The following is a 17,079-nucleotide window of genomic DNA, read 5'->3' as shown; positions in this document are numbered from 1 at the left end:
ATCCCATAAATTAGAATACTGAGCCAACGGAGGTTTGGAAAATCGAACTCCTTGAAGAAGACGGCAAATGAGAGGGCGGACTCCAACCGGTTTGCCATCGATAGGGCAAAGATTAAGGGAAATGGCTTACCTGCACTGGCTTCAGAAGCCAAGAAATTAACCAAAAAGTTTAAAGGGGCTGAAAATGGATCGATATGTCTTTCCAGACACCAGCTTGCCCATAAAGACCAAGCCGCCTTGTAGGCTTTGGAGGTACCTGGAGCCCAGGCTTTGCAGATAAAGAGAGAAGCTTCTTGTGAAATGATGAGGTCAGAAGGGACAGACTGGAGACTTTCCAAGCCGACAGAACAAAGGAGTTGTCCAGGATGAGACTGTGAGGATGACCCGAAGGATTCAGAAGCAGATCGTTGCAAACAGGAAGAAGAACTGGAAAATCCACCGTCATCTCTAGAAGAGACGGGAACCAAATCTGTGATTGCCAGAAGGGAACCACTATGACTAGGGAAGTCGATTGACGACGGACCTGAGAATGTACCCTGTTGATCATGAGGAAAGGAGGAAAAGCGTAATTGAGATGAAAGGACCAGTCCTGGAGAAAAGTATCCGTTGCTAGGGCCAGAGGGTCTGGCCGCCAACTGAAAAAGCGAGGTAATTGGGCTTTGAGGCGAGAAGCAAAAAGATCGACATGAAAAAGGCCCCATTTGTGAGAAAGAGTTCGGAAAATGGATGGAAGAAGCTTCCAATCACTGAAGTCTCAAAGGTAGCGAGTATGCCAATCTGCGATGGAGTTGAGATCTCCAGGAAGATACTCTGCTCTGAGCGATAGTTTGTTTGACAGACAGTACTCCCAGAGACTCTTCACTAGCTCTGCAAGAGGTTTGCACTTGGTGCCACCTAGATGGTTTATATAGCGGACCGCAGAAACATTGTCCATGTGAAGGAGAATGGAACAACTGACTCTGTTCTTTGTGAGGCTTTGTATTGCAAAGGTGCCTGCCAGCATCTCTAAACAATTGATGTGTAATTTGAACTCCTCGTGAGACCATGTACTGCCAGTCGAGATTGGACCACAACGGGCGCCCCAACCCGACATGCTTGCATTGGATTCTAATACAAGATCTGGGGCCGAAGCGAAGGTATCCAAATGGTCGATCCACCATTGGAGTTCGATGCGAGACTCCTGATCCAAAGCGATAAGTTCGGAGTAGGCCAAGCCTTTGCAAAGATGCCGGATCGTTAGGCTTTGGAGGGCGCAATACTGAAGGGGCCCTGGAAAGATGGCCTAGATGGAAGCAGAAAGAAGACCGATGATCCGAGCGAGAGATCTGAGGGAAACGAGAGATGACCGAAGAAGGTGAGAAATTTCTGACTTTATGGTGGAGACTTTTGACTGTGGAAGGAGAAGAGACGCCGTGGAAGAATCCACGAGAAAGCCTAGGAATTAGATGGTCTGGGAAGGAATGAGCATTGATTTTTCGACATTGAGAAGGAAAGCCAGGTCTAGAAGAAGAGACCGAGTGGTGTTCAAATCTGACAAGAGATTCTGTTTGTCCGAGTTCATAAGCAGATTGTCGTCCAGGTAAATGATTAACCTGATCCCGAGGGACCGTAGACACACCACCACCGGTTTCATGATCTTTGTAAAGCACCACGGTGCTGACGATAGGCCGAACGGAAGGGAGCAAAACCGGTAGGTTACACCTAGCCATTGGAATTGGAGGCATTTGGAGTGAGAAGCGTGAATAGGAATGGTGAGATAAGCGTCTTGCAAGTCTAGCCTGACCATCCAGTCGTTTGGTCGAAGAGTAGCTCGCAAATGAATGATAGTTTCCATTTTGAAGTGGCGATACACCACAAAATGGTTGATCCATTTTAGATTTATGACGGGACGCATTTTCTTGTTTTTCTTTTGGACAAGGAAAATGGAACTGAGAAAACCTGAAGGATCTAGAGGGGCTATCTGAATGGCCTGTTTTTGGAGAAGACTTTGAATCTCCATGGAAATGAGAAGAGACATATCTGCTGAAAAGACCGGAGGAGGAGGGAAAACTGTTTGGGAAGGTGGCACGTAAAACTCTATAAGATAGCCTTGGACAGAGTTTAGAACCCAGGGATCTGCGGTTAGAGTGCACCATTTCTGGATGAAAAGTTTCAAACGACCCCCCACAGGGGGAAGCAAAGGACCTACCTTGTTGGTTGTTGAAGTTGTTGTGATGGAAATTCTTTTGACCGCGACCTCTGAACTCACGTCCTCGTCGAGGGAAGAATTGGGCTTTGTACTCCTGGTAGCCTGAGTTGGAAGCGCCTCTGGAGGTGCGGCCGGTAGAGCGACTCCTGCCTCTGCAAGCCCGCCCAAAAACCAGAAAAGAAAATACTTTTTTTTTTATTTTTTATATGTTAATATGTCAAACATAGTTTTGACATTATTTTTTATTTACATTTTTTTAACATCATTTGAAAAGGATAAACAAATTTCAACTAGATAATATAGCACTTCTCAATATGACACTGACATTGTTAAAGAGATACATTCAAACAGCACTCTTCAGTATAAGAATAGTATGATTTCAATCATCGTCCATGTCCACTTCCATGGTATTGCAACAGCTTATTCCTTGACAATCCGTGCACGCATCTGTGCACACTATTCCCTGTCTTTTGCATATACATTGCAGTCGCACATTGACTCTTGCTACAGCCACATTTCACAAATTTTAATAAATGATCTGGTGCTGGTGCTTGACTCATTCTAATGGGAGCCAATCTTCCATCTTTCACTTCCAATCCCCACTGTAATGGATTCATATCAATACCCATCCACTGCTGCACCTGATGATATACTCTGAGTGAATGAAATTTGCAGGCATCCTCTGTAGGAGGCAAGACTTCCGGTTTCACATGTATTGTTTTTTTTTTTTTTTTTTTTTTTTGTGAAAACCTTTATTGTACATAAAAATCAATACAAACATGGGCCTACAACCACCAGGGCCGGCCGCTAATATGTACATGATCAACAACATCAGGGCAGCAACAGGCCCCCTGGGGCCCAGCCGAATTAACGAGTTACTGAGAACACCTCAGAGATTATCAGGATACATAGATTTTTAAAAATACAAACAAAGAAAAAGAAAATAACACCAAAAAGCAAGGCGGAAACCATCGAAAAAGGGGGCGTCTAATCACATCCGGGGAACTGCACAATACATACTCCACCCTCAGGTGGACAATGAGGATGAGCAAGAGGGAGGTGGGGGCGACGGGAGAACCACAACCGTCTACAGGTAAAATGTAATAGTCCGGGAACCTCAGGATCAGGGGGACAAGGCAGGGGGGGCGTGCAGGTGTTCCCTCGGTACGCGTTCCACTGACCCCAGATTCTACCCCACGCCCCCGGCTTACCCCGAGACACATACACAGTCTTCTCTCTGCACATGCACCAATCCATGCTCTCCTTCCATACTGACACGGTGGGAGGCCGTCGGGAACCCCAACGCTGTGCGATGTCCCTCTTAGCAATCATGTTCCCAAGGGCCGCCCACCGAGTCTGAGCCGCATTATAGTCATTAGGCTCCCACACGTTCAACAAACATCGGCGAGCCTCGGGCAACAAAGCGACCCCAGTGACGCATTCCATGACAGCATGCACCCGGCGCCAATACTCCGCTACCTCACAGCACTCCCAGAGAACATGGAGAAAAGTGGCGCTGAGCCCACAGCCGCGCCTACAGAGCCCGTCTTCAGAAAAACCCATCAAAACTAAACGAGGGCCCGTCACGTAGACACGGTGGAGAATTTTAAGCTGGACAAGACGGAGACGCGCGGGTATGGCCACTTCCTTAGGGGAGGACAGCGCAGACTGCCAGTCCTCATCGTCCAGTTCCACACCATCCCCGGTCCACGCCTCCCGAAGGCGCACGAGGAGATCCGCCCGCACGTTTATTAGTTTTTTATAGATAAGGGAAATAGTACTGTCGGGCAAGTGACCGTCAAGTATGCGGTCCTCGAGTGGCGAAGACACAGGGACTGCAGTCCCAGCCCCGAAGGCCGAGAGCAAGGCGTGCCGAACCTGGACGTACCGAAAGAACTCCCGCTCACTCAATTCGTACTCACTCTGCAACGCAGCAAAGGATTTAACCGCACCCTTCACCCAAAGGTCACCTACTCTACTGATGCCAATCGTGTCCCAACGCTCGAAGCCCTTCGTCGTCCAGAGGCTTCCCAATCTTTCAGACGCAAACAGAGGGGTCGCACCCGTCAAACGCTCATTCCAGCCCATGGCCACATTCGCAGCCCTCCACACGCGCACAGCAATCTTAGTGGGACCGGTTAAGTTCCTCCCAGCCGATCGAGAGTAAAGCGCTCTGTTAAAGTTGCCGCCAGGCAACAAAAATCTATCCATTTCGAAAGCCGGATTCGGACCAGGTGCGTACGTTGCATGGTTAATAGCAGATAGCTGGGAGGCCCAGTAGTACCTCCTGATGTCCGGGAGCGCAATGCCCCCGTCATACCAGGGGAGAGTCAGTTTTGCAAGAGCAATACGTGCACGACCATCCCAAACAAGCCTCCTCTGTAAGCTCTCCACCTCCCGGAAGTAGGCCGCCGGAATAATATCAAAGGAGTTCTGAAGTGCGTAAAGGAATCGGGGAAGAGACATCATTTTAAAAAGCGCCGCACGACCGAGGGGAGACAAGGGAAGCTTACACCTTCGGGCCACGTCTAACCTCAATCTCCGAAGTGGAGAGAGGAGATTATGCTCGTAGCGGATCGCCGGGTCCAATGAGACGTACACCCCCAGGTACGTAAAGCCGGAGTGGGACGCCTTAATAGGAAAATGAGAAGGCAAGAGAGGAAAGTCACCGGATATAGCATAGACACAAGATTTGGACCAGTTAATAATCAAACCAGAGCCAACGGAGCAGCGTATAGGAGTTTAACCCAACTAATAAATCCCGCCCCGAGTCCAAACTTTGCCAGGGCGGCCCAAAGATACGGCCATTCTATCGTATCAAAGGCCATCGTGGCGTCCAAGGAAACCAAGATGGCCGGCTCTGAGAGATATTCCGCCCTTGCAAGTACGCCATGTAGGCGCCGCAAGTTAAGGGCCGTATTCCGGTGCGGGATAAAACCGGATTGGTCCGGATGCACCAGGTCACAGATAACAGTAAGCAGGCGATTAGCAAGAACCTTGGCAAGGATTTTCGGCTCAGCGTTCAACAAAGAAATAGGCCTGTACGAGGTGCAACGGTCCCGAGGCATACCGTCCTTGGGAATCACGACTATAGTGGCCAAGCGCTGGTCAGCAGGGAGAGAACCAAGTTCAAGTGACTCCGAAAACATACGACGGAGAAATGGCGCAATTTTATCCGGTTGCAGTTTGTAAAGTTCAATAGGGAGTCCGTTGGGGCCCATAGCCTTGCCTGAGCGAAGGGAACGAATCGCGGTAGCAATCTCGTCGACCGACAACGGGGCATCTAACTGCTCACGCTCATCCACCGACAGGCAGGGCAAAGCAATATCCTTCAACAAGTGACGGGAGTCAGCCTCATCCTTATCAGACACCGGGGAGTACACAGCACGGAAGTAATCAGCGAAACACTCCACAATCTCACCACGGTCGGTCACACTCACTCCCTCCGACGTCTGAAGCACGGGGACCACTCGATTCACTCTCTCCTTCTTATCAAGCCAAGCAATCAATTTACCCGCCTTATCCCCAGCATCATACAGTCTACCCTGCTGTTCCCTATACATGGTTCGAGCAGCCTCCGTAACAAGGGATTTATATTCGAATTGCTTCAGGCTGAGAGCGTGGAGCCCGTCCTGAGTGACAGCCGTCTCCAAGGCAGTCTCCAACCTCGATATCTCAGCCTCCAACGCAACCACCTCCCCGTTCTTAGCTTTCTTGGCCTCCACGATCAGGGATAGGGCGTGTCCTCGGAGAACCGTTTTGAAAGCCTCCCACAAGGACACAGAGGACAAGACGGACCCCTCATTCTCAAGAAAATACTGGTCAAGCGACTTAATGAGACCCTTGCGGATCTTGGGGTCACGCAGGTACCAGGGGTTAATGGGGGCGACCCGCCCGGCGGATCGCATCCCAGTATCGAAGAGGAGCCACAATGGGGAATGATCGGAAATGCCCCGGGCCAGGTGCTTAACCTCCCGGACCCGGGTGGTCTGGGCCGCTGGCATAAGAAAGTAATCTAGTCTGGAGAGACTCCCGTGGGCCCCGGAGTGAAATGTGTATTGACTCTGTGTCGGACGTATCAACCTCCAGCAGTCCACTAGGCCAAAAGTGTCCAAGAACCCGCCGAGCCACGCCTGGGCGGCAGAGAGGGCTCTGGGAGGGTAACGATCCAACTCGCCAGAAATCACGGAATTAAAATCCCCACCCACAAGCAAGAGACTATCAGGAAGTTCAAGTAACATACGACCCACATCAGAGAAAGTGGAGGTCTGGAGGCCCGGGGGAACATAGACCGAGACCAATGAAAGAGTCTGACCCTCCCACCGTCCAGTCAAGGACGCATAGCGCCCTCTATCATCAAGAGTAACTTTGTCAATCTCAAGCGGGAGGGAAGATCGCAGTAAGATGCCCACCCCTCTGGATCCAGTGGTGAAGCCAGAATGCGCAACCAATCGGTAGCCCCCCCTGTTCATGGCATGACATACATTACCCACCAAGTGCGTCTCTTGAAGGAATACCACATCAGGGGCCCCCTCCCACCCCCACGCCATTACAACTCCCCCCACCCTGCACCCCTGCGGACTATACAGCCCCCCCAACTTGCAGTGTGCCTGTCGCCCTAACAATCCCATGCTACAAAAAGACCCTAGAGGAGGGAAGGGACCCGTCCCCGCCCGCATCCAAACAGCACATTAATAGACAAAATATACAATTGAAGTAGAACCTGGCTGGGCGCAGAAGGAAATGTCAAAGTAGAGGACCAAGAACCATTCCTGCGGAGGCCCTCCGCCCTCAGCACTGCCAGTACGCCCAGATCGTTCGCCCCGGTCCGGCAGGGAGTCTAACCAGTCACTCACAATATCAGGGCGTTCAAAAAAGATAGTCCGATCTTCATATTCCACACGAAGCCTGGCAGGGAAAAGCATAGAGTATTTAAGTTCCGAATCTCGAAGACGGCGCTTCACCCCCTGAAAGCCCATTCTCTGTTTCTGAACGAGTTGGGTGAAGTCCGGAAAGAAGTTAACGGAGGCATTCTCATAGTTAACTGGGCCGTGTACCCTCGAGGCCTGAAGGATCGCATCCCGGTCTCTGTAGTGAAAAAGTTTTGCAATAATAGGCCTCGGGGGAGCTCCTGGTCGAGGCCTACCGCCCGGGACACGATGAGCACGCTCCACGGCAAAGAACTTGCTCAGGCCTGAAGGAGCAAGATGATTGAGGACTAGATCTTCGACCATGAGGTCCACCGGACGATTGTCGAGAGTCTCTGGCACACCTATGACGCGGATATTATTGCGTCGTGCCCGACCCTCGAAATCCTCCAGCCGTCGGGACATCGTGTCGTTCGCCGACTGTAGATCGCCAAGAGTTGCCTGGAGGTCTGATACATCCTTGACAAGCGTGGATGTCCTCAAGTCCAGCGATTGAACCCTCTCGTTAGTCTTAGAGAGATCCGCCCGAATTAGCGTGACATCAATGGCAACCGTGTCAATTTTACGGGCCAGAGCCTCGTACTGCAGGGCGATGGTCTACCTTATGCCGTTGATGGCACCCATAATGTCTTGCAGCGACAATTCCGTGGGCACGGACGGGCCACCACCAGAGTCCTCCACGGCGGCACTTGCTGGCCCGGGGGATCCTTTACCCTGGGTATAACGATCCATGATGTTACTCTGGACTGGTCCCCCACGGTGGGATGTCTTGGTCCTCCGTTTCTCGGGATCCCCCTTGCCCGCCATGTTAAGCGATGCTCACCGGAGGGGTCCGCCAGGACCGATAGCAAAGGGGTGCCAGCAGATCAGACACCGACTGTCCGAGAGCCCGCTCGGAAAAGTGGAGAAAAAGGCACAAATCAGTCCAGTACAAAGGCCGGAGGACGCCCCAGTCGCGCGAAGCAGCTCCTCAATCAGGCCATGCAGAAGTGCAAAAGCGAAACCGAAAGTGGGGGCGCGGTCATTGGCAAGGCTCCGATGCCGTTGTTGTTCAACTACTCCCCGGCCCCACAGTTCACCAAAGCACCGGGCACAGCTTCCAGGTGGGCCTCCAAAATGCAAGACGCTATATTTCAGGTCTCCCAGGTCCGATTTTTGTTCTGAAAAGAGTTATGGATTCAGCCAAGGTTCATCTTCCAGAATCCGTTCACAAATCCAGGATAATGTCAGGATAAGTTGCGAGGAGCGGCAAGGGTCCGGGGAGCCCTGTGCCTACGCGTCCATCTTGGTTGCGCGCTAGGCTCCTCCTTCCAGAAAATACTTTTTTGATAGACTGTTGAGCCTTGTCTAGGGAGGCAAAAGTAGTGACAAATTTACTGAGGTCTTTGACGAGGAAATCTCCAAACAAAAGACCGTCTGCCTTAATGCTGGGATCTAGAGGAGCCAGGTTAGCTAACTTAGGGTCAAGCTTGATAAGAAGCCCTTTACGGCACTCATGGGTAATAGCTGCATCATTGATCGGGCGTGATATATAATGTTGGCCGATTATGTAACGATTTACTGATTCCTGCAATAAAAATATTTTAAACAATGGGTAATAGCTGCATTGGCATTACCTAAAAGACAGAAGACTCTTTGGACCCACAAAGAAATGTCTTCAGCATTCAAATCCTGACACTCCAGACGAGCAGATTCTGCTAAATCAAAAATGCGAACCAAGGGACCCACAACATCCAAAAGCATGTCCTGACAGGTGGACCACGGTTTGTCCACCACTTTGCGGGGGTCTTTGACAAACTTAGAGAAAAACGTAAGAAGAGGTTGGTCAATAGAAAGGACAATGGTAAAATTGGTAGGTATGGAAGGTTTAGGACATTCATACTTCAATTTAGAACGGGCAGATTTGTCGAGGGGAAGACTAAGTCTGGCCGAAATATAATCACCCACATGAGAAGCAGGGAACCACTCCGTGGAGTTGGGGTGACGGATGGTGCAAGGGTCAAACATGAGAACCCCATCGGAATCTAAAACAGGAGAAAAAGCAAAGGAATCCAATTTGCATTTCTTAGCTGGAGGGGAAAGAGGGTCAGCAATGTCAAAGATATCATCATCTGCGTCACCCATATCATCGTCTGTGTCCAGAATGGTGGAAATCACCAATTTTTTAGGTACACCAACATGTTTTGCTTTTAATTTCCTTTTTTCGTCAGAATTAGATAACCCCTCCTTGGAAGGAGGCCTGGGAGGAACAGGGTCCTCATTCTGGTGCGAGGGGGACTCGCTAGTCAAACAAGACGCAGTTTTAGAAGACAGAGAGGATACCAACTTTCTATTTCTCCTATCCCCCGCAGAATGGGCCAAAGCTTTAGACAACAAACTTAGCATAGAATTTTCCATTCCTTTGGAAAAGCGCTTCATGGATGCTTCCACAGCATTCTCTACAGAAGTATTAATAAAGGCTTTTAAATCACTTTTAAAGGCTTCACCGCCTTCATTATGTAGGTCAGAACCAGGGGAGCTGTCAACCTCCATTAGGGGAAATAAGGAAGAGCCACGCAGTAAGGAAGGGGTTAACTGGAGAAAAAAGAGGAGCTGGGCACTGAAACCGGGCTGAAAATAGCACCGGGACATAACAGCTGGGCACTACCGAGTGCGAAAACGGCTGCAAAGGCAATAACTCGACAAGCGAGGGAGCACAAAGGTAATTGGGCACAGAACATCAAAACCAATGTCACATATTAAGAAAATTAACCATTAAAATGCATAAAAACGAAGCACAACAAAAAGAAGGCACTTATCTGACTGCGAGCAGCAAGAAAAGAGGATTGTTCGCAGTCAGTTATGACGTTTTACATGTTACTAAGTCTGGATTGGATACGATATTGTGTTTTTTGTGGTTTCCCATTGGCCAGCATTTCGCTAGGCTCTCTGTGAACTGTAGTTTGTAGTACTTATCTTGGCTGCTGTTGAAAATAAAGCAAGATAAGAAAGCATAATAGGAGCCTCCGGTCTTGCCAGAAAATTGAAAAGCTCCTCTTTGCTGAAAAGTTAAAAAGACACATTGTGCTGAATTTAGCTACTGGGAAAACAGGTTTATTGTTCTGGAAGCCTTCGGATCTGATTCTGATGCAGTTTATGTGCTTCAAAATGTTCCAAACGGCGAAGAAGAGAATTAAGAAGTGGAAAATTTGCTCCCACCTTATTACACTGGTGCCGGCCCATACTTATATATACAGAATGACTGTGGCTTGGATTTCGTCTGAGACAGAGTTAGACTTTTCATGAGGGTCTCTCGCTGAGCAGAGTGCCTCTTTCGTCTGAGTGGTCCGCAGAGCAGTATACTTGTTGGACCTACAGCTACCTACCATAGAGACCTAGGAAAACTTACTGACTGAAATCTTACAGCAATTTCCTGCATTTCTGAGCCCTTGCTGGTTTAATGATGGAAACTTTAATGGTGGCTTGCTTTAGGACGAGCTCAACTCCCCCGGTAAATTGTCCATTGACTAGATATCATAGGATCGCCCCTGGCCTTTTTTACTCTGCACCTAAGCTTGGTGGTTCAGGCATCCACCAGCAAGGTTAATCCCAATGCATTCCCTAGTGTGCTTCTAGACAGAGTCAAAGTGTATTGATGCAGTTGCCTAGAGAGTTTTTTCCCCTGCCAGTGTGGCATTGAGGTCCTTAGTTGCCATCTACCTACTTGGGATCTACATGCATGGCTTGTGAGAGATGGTCTGTGAGATATTGCACACCCAGGGAGTGCTGGTCGTTGGAGGGAAGTCATCCGACAGTCATCCGTATTTACAGGATGAGATTGGATGACTTTTTTACTGTTTTGTCACCACCAGTAATACCCTGATAGTGAGGGACTTTAAAATGACCTCCACTCCATGGGAGAAAACTCCAATCGTGCTGGTGCCATTAGTTTTTTCTTTTTCCAAAAACAAATTCTTGCTTTGGGAGTTTGTTTTTGGAAAAGAAAAGTTTGGTACAAGCATCGATCACCAATGGCAATTCACACCAAACATTTGAATTGGCTTTGTATGGCTCTCCATGATGGTGGTTTCAAAGAAACCATAGAGTTCACTGCAGGGCAAGAGGAGAATTCTAGGTTTCGTAGGCGGAGTAACAGAAGGGCGGTGGACGTAAAGGACTCTGCTACCATGACTCCATCCACCAAAATCTAAATTGGGCCCTATATCTGCAAGCGAGACAACATTCAAATTAACCAGTTTCAGGATCCGTGATGGCATTTATTCACAAATATCTTCCTTATTAAATATCTTCTTGGCATCTCCAGTGTAATATCACTTATCCCTTGTAAAGTAGAATCACGTCTGTTTTCTCAGTTGATGGGGTGATCAGCCACACTATCACCCCAAGTGTGCAAAATATCAGTTTTTCCTTGGGAGGTCAATATCCCTGGTGACACCCAAACGTATGAATTGGGGGTTGTGTGGCATCTCCTCCCCGAGCACTGTGCCAAGTTCCTGAAGGATTGACCTATTATTTGAGTCTCTAGGCGGCCCCAGGAGGTGTGATAGAATGAGCCCTCGGTATCACAGCATCTAAGACAGCCGGACAAGGGTATCTTCCCCATTTTATGAGCTTGACTCTGTCCAGGTAGACCCTGTGTAGTATTTTCAGTTGGATGAGGCCGTCTCCCTATCCACATCCCCCATCTCCCAGGTCTTTTTTCCAGCACTGTAGTAGCTCCCCTCGGTTATCTGGGATGTTGTTTATGATGGCCGTATATAGTGTTCAGACTGCCCCCGCCCAGTAAAGCTCTCAGTAAGAGGTTCTCCAGGGGGCAGATTCTGGCAGGTCTTCCCAGTCAACTTCTTCAGTGTGGAGGACATTTCTGAGGTGTGTGTATTTGTAGAAATGTGTGCGTGAGAGGCCATATTCTACTTATAGAGTCAAATGTTTTGACCACGCCATCCTCAATGACGTCTCGTATTTTGGAGATTCCCGAGTATGTTCAATCTGTCAAAGCACTGCAGTATGGGAACTTCTTATGGCATCTGTCCTACCACTAGTGGTGTGTCTTTTGGGACCTACCCTTTCCATCCTATAATGGCATGTATTTTATCCCAGGCTCTCAAAGCTCCCAGGTTGGGGCAGGAAGGGTCTTGCTTTTTTCGCTTTAGTAAAATAGTGCTCCCATTCCGGGTCCACCATGGCGCATCTGTTCAACCGGACCGATGGGTCCCCTTCTGGGGCATGGACCAAGTCATAAATAGCCTGTAGCTGGGTGGCCCAGCAGTATGACTGGAGATGTGGCGGGGCAATCCCTTGATTAGAAAAAAGTCTCTATTCTTATTAAACATCTTATGGCGTTAAGGCATCTGCTGCAGAGAAATTTGTGTACCCAGCAATGTTCACGTGATAATAGTAAAAACTCTGGTGGTTAATGCAGTTAATAGAAAGACCTGTGTTTTGTCTAGTCACAGATTTGACTCCTAACGAAGCATGCGGGGTTAGTGGGCGTGCTACAAAGCACACTATACAATGCAGATCACAGATTTGTAGTTTATGTCAAAAATGTTGTCCTGTGCGGATTTTATTTATAGCTTTGAACTAAGTCTGTGAGAGACTCAGCTAGTCCCTTTCCTGACAAATGCACCTTTTAATTCCTATTAAGAGCATCAACATACTTGTGAACTGATAACAGGCCTTTGTTTACGCTATTGCATTGCATCTAGGTGTTATTCTACAGGTAGCTCCCAACCAGGATGATACTTTAACAAATGATGGCTGATGGCCCTTTTAAGCAGGCCTTTGTTTTGAGCCCAGTTGGAAGTGAAAATAAGAAACCCCCCTCAATGCCTCCAGCTTGGTGCTCCCAACGGAAAGTAGACTGCCTGCTGAATATGTCCCGGTGTACACAGATTACACTGGCACAAATGCAGCATATTTCACTGGGGACAGAGGATCCCGGATCCTTCTCACCAATAGCTGCTGCACCTGGGATACAGCAGAATCCCCCAAATAACCTGTACTGGCATCAGTTTCATAGAGGTGTCTGCAGAGGGTCAATGCTGGCCCATGTAGCCACCTATTTAAAGCTGCATATCACATTCATTAAATAGAACTATTTGTACACAGCCTTTTTTAACGAGATGGCAGAATGCAATTTTTCATTGGTTTCGTTGTTTTTTAAATAGCACCACACTTCTTATTGGTCACATAGCTCTAAGCAGATTATAGAAACTACCATTTAAATGTATGTTCGAGGACATACAGCAAACTGTAAATATGTATCCATTGCAAGGCAGCATCCTTCTGTCAAAGACGGGGTCTTATTCTGTCTTTTGTTTTTGTGGGTGTGTCGCAGAGTACTCTTACTGTCTATTTGAGAATGGGGAAGAAAGTGTTAACAGCAGATTTTATCCCTACTGTGATGTCCCCGACTTGTGTTCATATAGAAGAGCAGCCAATGAAAGAGAAAACTGAGAGGCTTGTGAAGTTTGTAAATATCCTTCCGAAGACCAAAAGAATACTTGTAGAGGTGTCTGGCCTAGAGACCGTCTGCCGAGGCCCAGAAAGCCCAGCCCAAAGAGCCTGACGGTGGTGGGTGTTTTAAGCCCTTTCAGCCCAGTGGGTGTTGCGCGTCTGACACCGAGCAGTGCTCCAGTGCTAAGGTTATCGACTAGAATGAGATGGCAGAAAATATTGTTTTAGTGTAGCTTGACTAGTTGATTTTTCTTTGGTGCCACATTTTCACCTGAGATTACCTTCTCAGTTAGGGGAAAAGATTGGGTAAGAGAATCTATTAATATAGTACAACGAATGTGCACGACAGATCAGATTGTGTGATGGCCAAGGACCATTTTAGAGTTAGCAGTATAGGAAAAGTACTTGCAGAGGGCGTGTGCACCATACGTGTAACCTGGATGTGCTGGTGACATACAACGAGACTGTCTGCAAGGCGCTTTTTGTGGGCAATTTGTTACTGATCATACAACGTGTTTAAGGAGAAGAGATATGCACATCAGCCAGTAAAGGTTTACGTTAGTGTTTTCTCTGGAACGCCCTCGACATCCAACCGCGTAGTTGAACCAAACTGCCTTCGAATTAGTAAGCTACCTAAGACGGTTCACTCGATAGACATCACATTTCGGATGGTGGTTAACGCGTGCTGCTGGACACAACCGACACGCTGTCTTCCGTTTTTAACTGACGTTGTTTACTACGTTATTGCAAGATGAAAGTCGGCGCTTTACAAAACACGTAAATTAAAAAAAATCTGAGTTGAACTGATGACATTTCTTCCTTTCGATTTCAAAGAAAAGCATACCTTTGAGTTGAATAATCGTGACACTTGCTTTTAACGAAACTGCAGAATAATGCATTTCGGTTAGCACGCCGTGTATGTTTGTCTTTATTATTTGATTTCCACTCACGTGCCACACATTCTCAGTTGGTGTATTTTATACGGCCAGTTGGTAGCATCCACTTTAATCTAGACTGCAGTCCAATTTACAGGTTTTCGGTCGCTGACATTAACAACTAAGTGCCCCGGGTAAGAATGAAGCACCGTGTTTTCTTGAATGTCTTCTTGCCTGTACTGGACAAATCTGAAATCTTCTCACGCATTTATTTTTCTGTCCTGTACTGGTGACAGAAATGCAAATTAATGCTTAGCTTTACATTGAAATGATGTAAATTAAATATCCGAGTTCCTGAGGTTGAATCGAATCATAACTGTAATCACTTTTAGTATGTTCTATATGCATTGACATTTACAGTGAGGTTATATAGTTTTTTTTATTTTCACTTTCCATGTTCAAACGTAATACATGTTTTTGTTCTTCCCCCAGGAGGCCTGTTTTCTTGTTAGGTCTGTGGATCACCTGAAGTGCATTGTCAATGCTCATGTCCAATTTGGTAAGTTTATGTCTTTCACTTGACAGTCACATATCATAAACTGAACCATTCAGATGATATATCCTTTTATTCGATTTTCCTAAAGAGTCATAGCGTCGTGAAAATCTCTGTGTTGTACAAGAAACAATTAAGACTTTCAACTCTACAACCATTTTACCTGTGTCTACCAGATCACATACCAACTTCAGTCTTTGCTATTTTTCAATGCTTATAATTAACTCACAAAGGGATTCTTCACAGGTGTAAATGTAAATACTACTGCAGATTTCTCTGCTACAAATGTAGAGAAATGCATAGTAACAAATCCCGCTCAAGGGCGGGAAATGGGTGTCTAAGGCATAGTATGCCTTGGAAGTTTGTGAATGCCCAAAAATGTGCATGTTTGTGGGCTTTCACTAGTTATATCCTGGAAATGGTCAGAGATTTACTCCAACGAAAGACTGAAGTAACTCCTCATCCAGGACTGGAATAGGAACAGATCACACGCAGATGTGGGGAAGGGGAAGGGATGTCTTCAGAAGTAAAGAGGTTTCCTATCTCCATTCCCCTTGTGCAGACATCACCATTATGAGAGTACTCGGTATAGGCCCAATAGAACCCAGCGATACTTGTCATCTGACATTCCCAGAATTACACTTGGAAACCCTCACCTTATTTAGCTTTCCAGGTGTACACACGAAAATGTAGATGAATAGGAAATAAATGTTTTTGTTAATCATGCCCATAATCGTGTTACTCCCAATAAGTCACTCTGACTCCCTTCCAAGAACACCAAGCCCTTTTGCTCTGCCCCTCCAGGAAAGATACAGTGTACTCAAATCTTTGATAGCAGCAGAGCATACAGCAGGACATGCAGTGCACCTGTGCTTGAGGTCTGTCAGTAACAGTAGTCTGAAATTAATCTTTATATATCACACTTGTTGAGCTTATGGTGCGTTTGGGTTCCCCACCTCTCTGTGTGACTTAACTTTTTCATAAACGGGGGTGTTAGAACTGAAACCAGCCTTTACGTTGGAGGCTGCCTGTCGCGAGAAGATACATGTTCAGCATTTTTGAGGTTATCATAGTTGGAATTCTATTTAAACACCTTCAACAGAAATGCTTGCTTGGTCCTTTCCACAGATGTCTAGCTTTGGCTCAGTACCTGTGCTCTCAGTCTGTATTGGCTTCTTGGACATACGTAAATACTTTTCATATGCTCAAGCTTTCCAGTGTTCTGTGATGTTAGATTTGGAGTCATGCAAGTAAAACCTAGCCATATGAATACTTTACATCTTATAAGACTTGAATAATAAGTGTTGAATCTGTGAACCCACCCCATATTCATGACTCCAGTGTACACAGGGTAGACTCCTGCCCCCTCCCCCACCTCTCATATCATCAGCGCCAATTTCAATCTTGATTTTACCTCACTGGTCCATTCCCCATCCCTCACCCGCTTCCTATCATGTGTTCCTAACACCCCTATTCCTTATCCATGTATATTCCCCATGTCCTTCCTTTGCTTGGCGGACTGACTGACAGGAGAGAAAGTTGTTAGTGATTCCTATGCAGCAGCAGGGTGTTTACTTGCTTCTGCAGAACATTGCTGCATTCCTCTACCCAAGGATGTTTTTGCTGATGGTATAGACTTTCTTCCAACCTGGCTGCATTTAAGGTTGTAATGCCTGATGCAATACAGTGCATTTCATCATCTATTTGAGGACTAAAAAGCTGTGTGAATTTTTAAGTTGTGCTTCAAGTTTTAACCCCGTTAGCCGAATCTACACAGATTTGCCAGAACATGGCAATATCCATTGACTGCCAAGTGTGGGAGTTGGCCGCTGTATTTACTACTGGTTGTACACAGCAACCCTTTAACACCTCATGGAAATTCTGCTGCTTATGATTAGGTATGTCATTGGCAAACCTTTGAAATGACTTCCAAATGAGCCCATACCAACCTAGCAAAGAGTTGACACTGGCTACTTTCATTGACATGGCTTATAATCCACAGACCAGTGCTTCCCAAAGTTTTTAAAACCATGATCCACTTTTTAGAATGGCAAACTTTCGTAACCCACCTAGCTT

At 47.1% G+C, this 17,079-nt stretch overlaps 1 protein-coding gene across 2 annotated transcripts in view; it reads left to right on the top strand.

Moving 5' to 3' along the window:
* The window catches only part of RAB3GAP2 (RAB3 GTPase activating non-catalytic protein subunit 2), a 687,447-nt gene that overhangs the window by 483,791 nt on the left and 186,577 nt on the right, over positions 1–17,079 (top strand). For both annotated transcript variants that reach the window (XM_085612952.1, XM_085612951.1), the window contains exon 27: positions 14,943–15,009. In XM_085612952.1, coding sequence (XP_085469078.1) covers positions 14,943–15,009 — 67 coding nt within the window. The remainder of the gene's footprint in view (positions 1–14,942; positions 15,010–17,079) is intronic.

Source organism: Triturus cristatus, chromosome 6 (assembly GCF_964204655.1).
Source record: "Triturus cristatus chromosome 6, aTriCri1.1, whole genome shotgun sequence".
Lineage (NCBI taxonomy): Eukaryota > Metazoa > Chordata > Amphibia > Caudata > Salamandridae > Triturus > Triturus cristatus.
This window is presented reverse-complemented; position numbering and strand designations above follow the sequence as displayed.